The 11,981-nt window shown below is 42.1% G+C and overlaps 1 protein-coding gene across 1 annotated transcript in view; it reads right to left on the bottom strand.

The window, feature by feature from the left end:
* LOC107583093 (serine/threonine-protein kinase SMG1-like) overlaps positions 1 to 11,981 on the bottom strand; it is a 34,458-nt gene that overhangs the window by 16,316 nt on the left and 6,161 nt on the right. The window contains exons 14-39 of the mRNA XM_016269188.1: positions 11,183 to 11,264; positions 9,589 to 9,644; positions 9,095 to 9,213; positions 8,849 to 8,936; positions 8,598 to 8,699; positions 8,348 to 8,488; positions 7,966 to 8,165; positions 6,950 to 6,954; positions 6,713 to 6,867; positions 6,474 to 6,610; positions 5,547 to 5,748; positions 5,337 to 5,446; positions 4,892 to 5,036; positions 4,649 to 4,805; positions 4,431 to 4,551; positions 4,103 to 4,348; positions 3,737 to 4,006; positions 3,449 to 3,593; positions 3,221 to 3,359; positions 2,146 to 2,367; positions 1,879 to 2,059; positions 1,614 to 1,775; positions 971 to 1,188; positions 724 to 878; positions 398 to 620; positions 66 to 312 (exon numbers count right to left, since the gene is read on the bottom strand). Of these exons, the coding sequence (XP_016124674.1) occupies positions 66 to 312; positions 398 to 620; positions 724 to 878; positions 971 to 1,188; positions 1,614 to 1,775; positions 1,879 to 2,059; positions 2,146 to 2,367; positions 3,221 to 3,359; positions 3,449 to 3,593; positions 3,737 to 4,006; positions 4,103 to 4,348; positions 4,431 to 4,551; positions 4,649 to 4,805; positions 4,892 to 5,036; positions 5,337 to 5,446; positions 5,547 to 5,748; positions 6,474 to 6,610; positions 6,713 to 6,867; positions 6,950 to 6,954; positions 7,966 to 8,165; positions 8,348 to 8,488; positions 8,598 to 8,699; positions 8,849 to 8,936; positions 9,095 to 9,213; positions 9,589 to 9,644; positions 11,183 to 11,264 (4,028 nt within the window). The remainder of the gene's footprint in view (positions 1 to 65; positions 313 to 397; positions 621 to 723; positions 879 to 970; positions 1,189 to 1,613; positions 1,776 to 1,878; positions 2,060 to 2,145; positions 2,368 to 3,220; positions 3,360 to 3,448; positions 3,594 to 3,736; positions 4,007 to 4,102; positions 4,349 to 4,430; positions 4,552 to 4,648; positions 4,806 to 4,891; positions 5,037 to 5,336; positions 5,447 to 5,546; positions 5,749 to 6,473; positions 6,611 to 6,712; positions 6,868 to 6,949; positions 6,955 to 7,965; positions 8,166 to 8,347; positions 8,489 to 8,597; positions 8,700 to 8,848; positions 8,937 to 9,094; positions 9,214 to 9,588; positions 9,645 to 11,182; positions 11,265 to 11,981) is intronic.

Raw genomic sequence — 11,981 nt, 5'->3', positions numbered from 1 at the left:
ATAGGTTTGAAATGACATGAGGGTGAGTTTTTGGTGCTGCTTTTAGCCACGTTTAAAACTCATACCTTTGAATAGGTGAGGATAATTTCTGCCATCAGAGCCTAGAAAGTAGAGCTTCTTGGGTTTGGTTTTAGTCGGCAGGATGGTGATGGTATTGCCTACGCTCTGGATGGTGACTGCATCTGTAGCAGACACCTCCCCTGGCAGCGCCATCTCTGTGTTGGTCATGGCAGTCAGACGGGGGCTGATCTCATCTAGCTGCAGGAGGTAACTAGCCCGTTTTTGTGCCCTTTGCTGCAAGCTCAGCATGATCTGTGACAGGATGGGGTAGAATTACAAAAGGTAAAATGCACAGCATGCATATCAGCATTTCACTTATGCACACAGATGTCCTGACTTGTTTGAAGGGCACCCAGCTGCTGGCAGGATTGGCTGGATTAAGAGGGCTCCTCAGTCTCTCTATAGCGTTGTGGATGGCCTCCCCATACGTCTCCTGAAACCACGCCTCGTGAGGAGTCTCCGCCGGAGCAGCCGTGATGCTGCGTACGTGATCCAGTGCAAAAACCACAGGCTTCATCAGAGCAGAGTGCTTCTCTCTCATAATAGCCACCTTCTCATCCCTAAACCACAAGAGATTGAAAATTTAAATGATTTTCCAAGAGGCATGAGTCACTCACTAATGAAGTTTCTCCTTCTATATTGATTTCCAGGGTCTTGACTTACTTGCGCAGAGTGTTGTTGTTCTGAACTCTTTTCACCTCGTCCTCCAGCTGTTGAATCCTGCGCAGAACGTGCATGTGTTGCTGCTGCAAGACCCCCAGCCAGAGCTCGTCCCAGAGCAGAGTGACCCTCCTCAGCTCGCCCACCAACAATTGCACCTGCACACACAAGGATCAACAAAACAACTCTTAAACAATGACCTTTAACACAAACAGACACTTATAGAACAGCAAAGTCATTTCTGTAATACCTGTAGCACCATGGTGGGGTTGGCAGAAGAGAGCTTGTCTACAATCTTGCTGTAGCAGTCCTGCATCATGGCTTGGTCTTCACTAGAATACATCATCTCTTCCCCACGGCTGTTCTCTTGAGAAGTCGGCCCGCTGCCCGTCTCGCTCTCACCCCCACAAAGAGCCTCTCCCTGCATGTTCCCAAGAAGGGTTGGCAGGGACGACGGCAGCTTATTACCTGGCAGAGATGAAAACAATTTTTCTTCTCCAAAGAGGCTAAACTTCTATATATGATCACTAAACTGAGAACTGACTGGTTGTTTAATGTCTCCATCAAAGCATAAAGCCAGAGCATTTTCCAATTGTCTTCAATAAAAAAAAAAGCAAGCAGAGAGGTGAGACACTGTCTATAGTCTCTTTGTTATGTTTAGGTGCAAATATTTGGCCCAGATGCATGGTCCCAGACTACCAGAATATTAATATGTAAAACAGTGTTTAGAGGAACATTTCGTTCCCCATGGGTCTATCAGGTAGGCAGCTACAAAGCGCTCAAGCACCCCTAGTTTTAAAAAGAGCGTCTGGCATTTTCATCTGGCTAAGAATGTTTATGTCCATGCTTCGATGGACACATGGCCTAAGGTAGCCTGGAAATACAGTATGTACCTGCAGCCTGAGCCTCTCCACCAAGAGATATAGATCCAACAATGGCAGGGTAGAGGATAAGGTGGGGTGAATCTTGGGCGACTCTGCACAGCAGGCTGCAGATGCTCTGGCGGATGTAAGCCTCAGGGTGATTTAGTCTGGAGAATAACTGAGGGATGATACCTAGAGATAAAACGGAGCTATTAATATTACATGAATAAAAATAACTATCTACATGATGTAGAGAGGAAAGTGTTCATTACTGTATTGATGTTCAAGTTCTTACCTCTCCAGGGTGCAGTGGGGGTGGATGCCAGGCCGTGTTCCAGACCCTCTCTTAATTCCCCAGCATGCTTCACAAGCAAGCGCAGCAGACGGAGGGTTGCCATGACAATGACATCATCGCTGCTCTGTTTGCTGCTCTGGTTGTTCAGGAGCAGCTTGGGGTCGTCTTCATCTATGGGCACCTGATGATCAAGACACCAAGAAATTTGATCGATTTCGGTTTTAGAAATTTATCACTGCATAAACATTAGAGGAGGAATCCTCTGACCTGCCCAGCGTTGAGTTTAAGGAAGGTGAAGTACGCTCTGCAGGAGACCCGGTACAGGCTGAAGATTCGGTCAACCACTCTCCTCCACACCCCAATCAGCCCATCGGTCACAGTGTCCTCCACCTCAGACAGCCACGGGCAGGCACTCAACAGCTGTCGGCCGATCACATCCACCATGTCGTCCTCCTCATCCTCTTCATTCTGCAAGGCCATGTCCTCATCCTGCATGAACACAATGACCAATGAATACACAAAACAAGAACTATTCACATTCCCATCGCAGATAAATGAACATCAGCATTAACCTTGTGGCAGAAATCTACAAGTTTATATAGACAAGATAAAATAACATATCTTTAAGAAATTGATACTTTTATTTTTAAATCAAGTTTAAATCAGTCAAAAGTGGCAGTAAAAAATAACATTCCAAAAGATTTTTAAGGAAGTTTAAAATAGAAAATTTAAATTTGGAATTTTTTTTTTACTTTCCTTTTGCCAAAGAATCCTAAAAAATGAAAAATATGAAAACGGTTTTCAACACTGATAAAATGTTTGAACACCATCAACACACTAGAATGATTTCTGAAGAATTATGTGAAAGTGAGTGGAGTGGAGTAACTTATTGATAATTACTTTACTTGGAAACAAATTTCAAGTCATTTTTAAATTCTAACATTTCACATTATTACTGTTTTTACTGTATTTATTTATTTTTTCAAAAAATAACATTTCAGCCTTGGTAAGCATAAAAGGTCTCCTTCAAAAGCACCAATGGAAGAAAAGAAAAATGCACCAACCCCAAACTCTTGAACTACAGTATATTTAAATGAAATGCCTATGGTTTCTAGCATTATATGCAGAGGCGGACAAAGTACTCAACTCCATTACTTGAGTGAAAAATTATACTCAAGTAAAGTACAGATACTCAAAAAAGTGTACTTAAGTACAATACTCAAGTAAATGTACTTAGTTACTGTCCGCCTCTGATTATATGTCCATAGTTCCTTAGTGTGTAGTGTGCCATAGTATGAAAACCACCGATTCAAACTAATTTACAAACTGTGAACTCTATAACCTGAATTCCAGCTGGACGACACATGGCTTGACCCAAAATGCCGAAAATGATTTCCTTGTCCTCATCACTGGTGCCTGCTGGGAGCAAGTCCTCAATTTCTTTCTTCTCTCCAAGGAGCAACGGAACCCCTTCTCCTTGACTATCGACAGACAGAATAAACAAAACATAAGTATGAGCATATCATTTTTTTTTGTAAACCAACATTAGCAATTTTATTGGGGAAAATACCTGGCATTGTCCACAACCTTTCTGCCCCATCTGTACGCCCAGCTGGCCAGAGCAGCCCATGATTTGGCCACTTCAGGAGCCTGAGTAGTTGAGAGTTGGTACAGCTGCCCAAGGACGAAGTCTGGCTCCCCAACACCAACACTGACTGCAGACAGAACAAAGAAACAAAGACAATAGCAATCACACACTAATACACATGACACTGTAGAATGCAATGCAATCATCATATTGGTCCTCAACCATTCATGACACAAACAGCATGGTTTAATGCATTGACATTAAGCCTACCTGTAGTCTCTGTTGTAATATGTGGCATTCCCTGATCTTCCAGCGGCAGCTCCAACAGGCCAGAGATGTTTTTGGAGAGAGCTGAGAGGCTGGTAGAACCAGAGTTCCTCTTCACCACCATTTTGAGTTGTGGAGTCAGATCTTTCCAGTCGGCCAAAAGCCATTTGCACAGAGTAAGCACAGAGCGACAGGCTGCACGCTCACACTTTCCAGAGTGACAGTACGACAGCGCACAGGAGCTCAGCATTTCCATAGCAGATACGGACTGACCTAAAAGGCAGTGAAGTGCTAAGACATTCACACTGCAAAACACCAAGACCAAGTGAACTGGCCCAAATCAGACTGAAACAGCTTAAACACACTTACCAGCAGCAAACAGAACTTTAGCCTTCTCGATCTCCAGCTCTGGTCCCCACTTCTCCCCAACAGTGCCTTCTAGTGACAGCTGCCTGAAGCTTTGCACCAGGTCCTGACCTTCAGAGTCGCTCACTGATGGCTTGTTGCACAGACTCAGCAGACGCGTGGCCAGGGCGATGTTTCCTTGCTTACGAGCAAATTTCACCGCAGTCAGACAAAGCTCCATCAGGTGAGAGTCCACTGGAGCAGACGATCCTGGATGAATCATTGCAGAGTCAACAGAGACGCCACATCACATTCATTAGCCAAAATTACACACAAGAGAAGGAGACCTTACCTTTGAGTTTTTGGAAGAGCTGCCGCTGGAAAGTGGTGTATCGGAGAGCATGTAGCCATGGCTGAACATCCTGCTGCTTGCAGGTGGTCAAAGCTTCACTGAAGAGCGGAATTAAGCAGTCCTACAGGGAGAAAAACAAAGAAAAGGGATTTCTTGAAAAGGAAAAGACACATGACAATGTATTTGCATGCTCACAGGGTTGATGTGGTGGCTCAAACCTCCGGGTGCTGGTTGCAGAGCGAGTTTTCTAGAGAGTTGGCACAGTGCAGCTGCAGGGTGCTGAGAGTGTGCAAGGAGTCAGACAGAGTGAGAGTGGAGAGACGCAGGGGACCCAGAGAGATGCGGCCCGTCTGTTTCAGGTACTTCACCAGGGTGCTGAAGATGAAAACCCAAATGTAGACTCGCCATCAGTACATACACAACTTGTTGAAAAATCTACTGTGTTCAGACCATTTACTCACTCAGATGATGCGAGAACCTTCTGGTCCTGTTCGTGATTGGTCGCAGTGATGGCTCCCACAGCACTTCTGAGGAGCTGTACCTCAATGGCCTTCTGGAGCTCTGATGGGTCTGGGCTCAACACAGCAGGAAGAAGCCTCTTCAGGTCTGTCAACACAAACAAACATTAATACATAACACACCAAATTGCTGATCAGCGAAGCAGTTCATAGAAATGGATTCCACATGTTCTGACCAATGTAAAACAAACGATTTAAGAATTTTTAAAGATCATCTTTACAAAAAGCAATTTCTAATTTCTACAAAAAAAAAATTGAGCTGAGCATTTCTAGGTGAAAAATGCTGCTGCTGCTAATTATTTTTATTGCCATGTCTTTTCCAGGCCTGACAAAAAAAAAAAAAACTATACTACATGTTGGTTTTCCATGACTGTGGATTTAATCATACCAATCTTGTCCTTAGTTGAAGAGTTAAGAAGGCCATAATCCTCCCCAGGGAGCAACTCCAACTGGACACGGCACTCTGCGAAATCCCCCTCCTCAAAACTACTCAGAGCTCTGGAGGGTAGACAGATTAAAACAATCATTTCAACAAACTCCTCACATTCCTACAGTCAGGAGGAGTTCAGTTAGTGTCAATAGTTCTGCTACTACACACCTGATGTAGTTAAAGTCTGTCTTGAGGTTGACACTGGAACTGCTGCTGTTCTTTTTGAGGTTCATCATGCTGGCCTGCCACTCCTGCACGGACTCCCAGTCGCTCAGGGCCACATAACACTCACAGGCCTTATTAGCCAGGAAGTTGAGCACTTCTGGAGAACACTCACTGGACTTCAACAACACCGTTTTCCTTCCATCTCCTATTAAAACAGCCATGACAGAAACAATAAGAACCAAGGCAACTTCGGCAAAAAAAAAAAAAAGATCAGGGGACAATAACCTCTGATATCATTAAAGGCTAGGGATGGGAATCCTTTGGAATCTCACTTTTTTGTCCATTCTTACATTTATACAAATTCAGTCTGAATAATGAGACACTATAGAGCTATTACCAACAAACTGAATCAGTATCAACAAAAACCATCTTTGCACTGCAGAGGTGGAACAAGCTGCATCTAAAGTGTTTATTTACACAGACTTTTTAATGCAGCTCAGATGTGAACACACCTACACTGCAATTTCATAAATACTACTATGAAAGTAAAGTTTTAAAAATAAAACTAATACCGAAATACAATGACAACAATGAAACTAACCAACACACGATATATGAAACTAGAACTGCCAATAGGTGGTGGCAAGTCCTCTTCATTCATTTGTTCAAACATTCTGAAACAAAGCCAGACACTATTGTCTTTATGAATTATTAATTGAATCATTCACTCATACGATTAATTCAAAACCTAATTCATTCTGTAATGAATCACTGTCTGTTGCTTTGAGATGCGCAGCGGTTCAATTGGAATCAGAAAATATATGAATTGAGATTCATATATGAATAATTTTTTTTTTTTTTACCTCAACCCTATTCAGGATTATCCTGCATTTCCTTTCTCATGTGAGACATTTACGGCAAAATACTCACCACTGCTGGTGTGTTTTGGGCTGGAGGTGTTGGAGCCAGTGAGTTTTAACAGGGAGCGATCAAAGCCTTTAATAGAGCAGTCCATCCCTGTGACGGCACACAGCTGCTCTTGGTACTCTAACGCTGCCTTCTCAAACCTTGGGAACAACGCAACATCAACATTTTATGAGAACAGAGCGACTAGACAAATTTGCATGGTGTAAAGTAGGTTAATTATTTTCAGAACACAAAACACTTACTTTCCCTCAGCCTGCAGCACCACTGATCCCAGCCAGCCCAGGCTCTTGCCACTGTTGGCCAGACTCCAGGCTGCCAGACCTTGTATAGCTTCAGGGCATCGCAGCTCACACATCGCCTCCACTAACATGGTGATTGGCACCTCCATTTCTGGCCCCTACAGGGCAAAGCACAGAGCAAAAACAATTAAATAAGGCTTTCGGATATTAAATCCTAATAGTGTAGAGCCAGTGCCTTACAATAACTGACATCTCAAAAAGGAGCAATGTTGGGAAGATAATGGAGTAATAGTTCCAATCCTTCAACCTATTTCAGTAATCATTTATTTGTGAAATTTAAAATGTATTGCAAAAAATTTAATGCGTCAATGAAAATGGAACATTTAGAATTCAACTTAAAGTACCCCTATTATGGATTTTTGAAAATTACCTTTCATGCAGTGTGCAACACAGCTCTAAGTGAATGAAAACATCCTGCAAAGTTTTAAATCTGAAAGTGCACCGTGTATAAAGTTATCGTCTCTCAAAAGAAGAGTCGACTCTGAATCATTGAAACGAGTCATTTTTAAAACGAATCCCAAGTCGTTTCATGTTTCCCCGGTAACGCTGTACACAAAGCAGCACTGCTCACAAAGGCTGTGTTATCAGGCATTACAGGCATGATGAAATGAAAATGAGACCAATTGGACCAATCACCGCAGATTAGCGTCACACAAAGGAGGGGTTTGGAAAAAAGAATCGTTTGGGAGCCGTTAAGTAAGGTAAAAATAAATGCATATAAGACAATGAAAGCGTTTTTTGACCTTGCATGCATGTCAACCTGTTGTTGGGGACTACCAAAACTAAATTATGAACCTTTCATTACCCATAATAGGGGCACTTTAAAACTGTATTTTTGCTTAATGCATATTTTCCATGTTTTCACAAAATTATTTGAAAATTAAATGTAATTGCATGGAATGGAGAGACCTGGGTGTATTTCCCAAAAGCAACTGGGGTCGCAAGTTCCATCGTTACCATTAGAATTTAACGAGGCTTGCAACCATAGTTGGCTAACAATGCTTTTGGGAAATGCACCCCAGCAATCTTCAAAATGTATTCACAAGTATCTAGAATGACAAATTAAAGTCATACACATTTTGAATGACACGAAGGGGAATGAATAGTGTCAAAACTTCAATTAAGCAAACTATTCCTTTAATAAATCTTGGAATTTTTTGAGATTAGTCAAATTCCTAAATGGATAACTCGCTAACCCTCTATGGTCTGGAAAGTATCCTGGGCTCGTCCCAGAGGGGTCCGGAGTTTAGAGAGAACAGTGAACTGAGCGGCCTCCCAAACCGCCCACTGCCACAGCACCGCCTCAGTCTTCAGTAGGGCACGGGGCACCATGGCTGAGTCTTTCTTCTCCAGCCGCTGACAGCTGTGGTACAGCCGCTCCAACCAGGGTTCCTTACTGCGTATGAAACAATGAATATCTAATAAATAACTCCAAAGATAATGACTCCCAGCTCCCCTTTTATTTCAGCTGTAGATGGTCTACAGTACAGGGTTTTATCAAATATAAAATATATTCAAACGAACAAACGTGTCCATTTGTTCTCACCAAGGTGAGAATAAAGAAATGAACCTACTCACCCCCCACGGTGGACAGTTCCATACAGAATAAACCCAATGAGGTCAGAAAAGTCCTGTGGGTGGAATGTGTTGATAGGTACTTTGCTCATGTGTCGGCGGATGGCCAGAGAAATCTCCTTAATCTCAGAGTGACCACGGGCACTGCTAGGAGACAAGCCGACAATTACCATCACATCAACTACAGCTTTTAATGCTCCCCTCTGGTTTCTATTGTGTGAATTCAAGACAGGCGAAAAGGAGTCTTGCAAACCTCAATGCAACGTGCATGGGAACAGATCTCAGCAATTTCCCAAAGGCCTGCCGGACTCGGACTGCTGAGTGGACCAGCTGAACTCGACAAACGTCCACGCACCTGCACAGAGAAAGGAGACAGAAGCAGTGCTGATTAAACAAGAGGTTTTTTTTTTAACCTCCGCCCCCAAGAGCAGGAGGAAGAGTTGCAGCACTAATGAATGTTCCTGCAGGAAGACAGCGTCTAACAAGCAAAGGATGTGTGATTACCTCTGGAGAAGCTCTGTGGTCAAGGAAGATGACACGACCTGAAGACTGTTACATGCCTGCAGACATATGGTGGGGTCTTCATTCAAGGCTACATAGAGGAAAACTGACATGTTAAAAGTCCATTCACTTGGTCACTAGTTTATTATCCTAACCCTTTATTTGTTGATCTGGAGAATGATTCTCTTTATAACATTTTCACCTTTGTGAACTAAAAATCCAGAAATAACAACAGGGATATTAACTCACAATTTGCCAGTAAGCCTTTGCAGAATTTGAGGAAGGATGGGAGTGAGAACAGAGGGCAGTAGGTTTCAGATTTCTTCATCATCAGAGACACCTCTAATGACCAGGTGAGTAACAGCCGCCTAAAAAATGTTGTTAAAAAAAGACAAAATAACTACTAACAGTAGAGGCTGAGACCACACTAAAAACCAGTGATTAAAAATCTAATCTAAATCTTTAAGCAAGGTTTTAGGATTCAGAGGAAAAAATAAACACTAGAAATTAGAGGTTGACCGATTGATCAGCCGGCCTATATCTACATTGAGTTATTTGTGGCGGCTCGTCACAATATCAAAACTGACCCCCTCAAATAGATTTTCCAAAAGGCTTATAATAAAATGAGCGCTTCACGTTTCAGTGGTTGGCAGGGCTGCAGCAGTTACCGGGGGAACCGATGCAGCACTAATGAATGTTCCTGCAGGAAGACAGCGTCTAACAAGCAAAGGATGTGTGATTACCTCTGGAGAAGCTCTGTGGTCAAGGAAGATGACACGACCTGAAGACTGTTACATGCCTGCAGACATATGGTGTGAGAAATGTTTTTTTAAAAGTTGAACTTACATTAATTTTACATAGCTTTCTAAACCTGCGACTCTCTTCTGCGAGACGCGAGTGCAACGGTGATAGATGTCCCTCTAGAAAATGCGATAAATATGCGTTCTGTGTGAACGGCTTGGTTTCGGTTTTGACGTAAACAACATCTTCCCTGCATTGATTGTTCTCTTTTTCTGCAATATTTTGAATGAACAACGTAACAGCGCCACATCTAGTGGGTTCAACTGGACAGGCTAACAAAAGCATTAAAATGCAATGACACTTACATCGTCGACGCATTTCGCGCGCCACTGAGAAGGCTGCCTGAAGGCCCGGGTATACTTCACTTTCCGCATTCCGTTCCGTCTCGCGCACAGCCGCGTCCGCACAGCTTTCGAAGTATACTAAACCGTGCATGAGCATGGACGAACGAGCTTGACACATATGCGCAGTACCACCTACTCTGTCTTAAAGGGGTCATATGATGCGATTTCAAGTTTCCTTTCTCTTTGGAGTGTTACAAGATCTTGGTGCATAAAGAAGATCTGTAAAGCTGCAAAGACTCAAATCCAAAGACATATTTCTTTATAGAAGAGTCAACCACGCCTACCTAAAATGGCTCATTCTAACATGCCAACCTGAAGACTGTTACATGCCTGCAGACATATGGTGGGGTCTTCATTCAAGGCTACATAGAGGAAAACTGACATGTTAAAAGTCCATTCACTTGGTCACTAGTTTATTATCCTAACCCTTTATTTGTTGATCTGGAGAATGATTCTCTTTATAACATTTTCACCTTTGTAAACTAAAAATCCAGAAATAACAACAGGGATATTAACTCACAATTTGCCAGTAAGCCTTTGCAGAATTTGAGGAAGGATGGGAGTGAGAACAGAGGGCAGTAGGTTTCAGATTTCTTCATCATCAGAGACACCTCTAATGACCAGGTGAGTAACAGCCGCCTAAAAAAGGTTGTTAAAAAAGACAAAATAACTACTAACAGTAGAGGCTGAGACCACACTAAAAACCAGTGATTAAAAATCTAATCTAAATCTTTAAGCAAGGTTTTAGGATTCAGAGGAAAAAATAAACACTAGAAATTAGAGGTTGACCGATTGATCAGCCGGCCTATATCTACATTGAGTTATTTGTGGCAGCTCGTCACAATATCAAAACTGACCCCCTCAAATAGATTTTCCAAAAGGCTTATAATAAAATGAGCGCTTCACGTTTCAGTGGTTGGCAGGTCTGCAGCAGTTACCGGGGAAACCGCGATATCTCCAGCTCACAAAGCGCCTCCTGCTGGCAGAGAATTAATTTGCAGTCTGTGGGAAACGCTGGTGTCTGTCAGCAAACTAGGGCTGTTAAAATGGCTGAAAAACTAAATTAGAATTTTTTTACTTAAATGTTATCAATATTCGAATTATATTTTAATTTAAAATGCATAATTTCAGTTAGGGTGAAGAAAAGCTTTTGGCTTCTCTCCTGAGGCCACAAGAGGGCGCATTTGGTTGCCGTGGTAACTGTGCTGATGACAGCACCGTCAAAAAGGGATGGAGACGAAGAGCTCAGGCTGCTTGAGATAAAGTGATCATGTCTTGGGAGGAATAAAGAGAGACAGGCAGCAGTCTATCAGTTATCACGCCTGGAGTGAGAGAGGCTCAAATCAAGTGAATGACAAAGCGTTTTTTGACAGTTTTATGTACACTGCAAGAAATACAATGATAAAACCATATAGCACTGCATAATTCATGAAACCACACTGCCACTTGTTAAACACTTCAGTGTTATTCTACATTTCTCACACTATTCGTCCAATACATTTGTGATTTTAATTTAATTAATTTTTAATTCAGACAAATTTACTAATTAATCAGACAGTAAAACAGTAATATTGTGAAATAGTACTACATTTTTAGAAACATTATTTTTCTATTTCGATCTTACATATTTTTCTAAAGCAATGTCATTTAAAATGTTCACATATTCCTTCAGAAATTATTCTAATATGATTTGGTGCTCAAGAAACATTTCTTATTATCACGGTCAAATTTTTCTACGTGTGTGTGTGTGTGTGTGTATATATATATATATATATATACACACACACACACACACATACATACATATACACACATATACACACACACACATTTGTGGAGACAGTGATACTTTTAGGATTCTTTGATGAACAGAAACTTCAAAAGTAAAGATTTTTTTAAAAAATAGAATATCATTTTACAGTCAGTGAGGGCGCTACAACGGGGCTGGGGGGGGGGGCTATAGCCCCGTCAGAATTTTTAATACCCCCGGT

Source organism: Sinocyclocheilus grahami, unplaced genomic scaffold (assembly GCF_001515645.1).
Source record: "Sinocyclocheilus grahami isolate Dianchi unplaced genomic scaffold, SAMN03320097.WGS_v1.1 scaffold49.1, whole genome shotgun sequence".
In the NCBI taxonomy this organism is placed as follows: Eukaryota; Metazoa; Chordata; class Actinopteri; order Cypriniformes; family Cyprinidae; genus Sinocyclocheilus; species Sinocyclocheilus grahami.
Note: the sequence above shows the minus strand (reverse complement) of the source record. Positions and strands in the feature narration are given on the sequence as shown.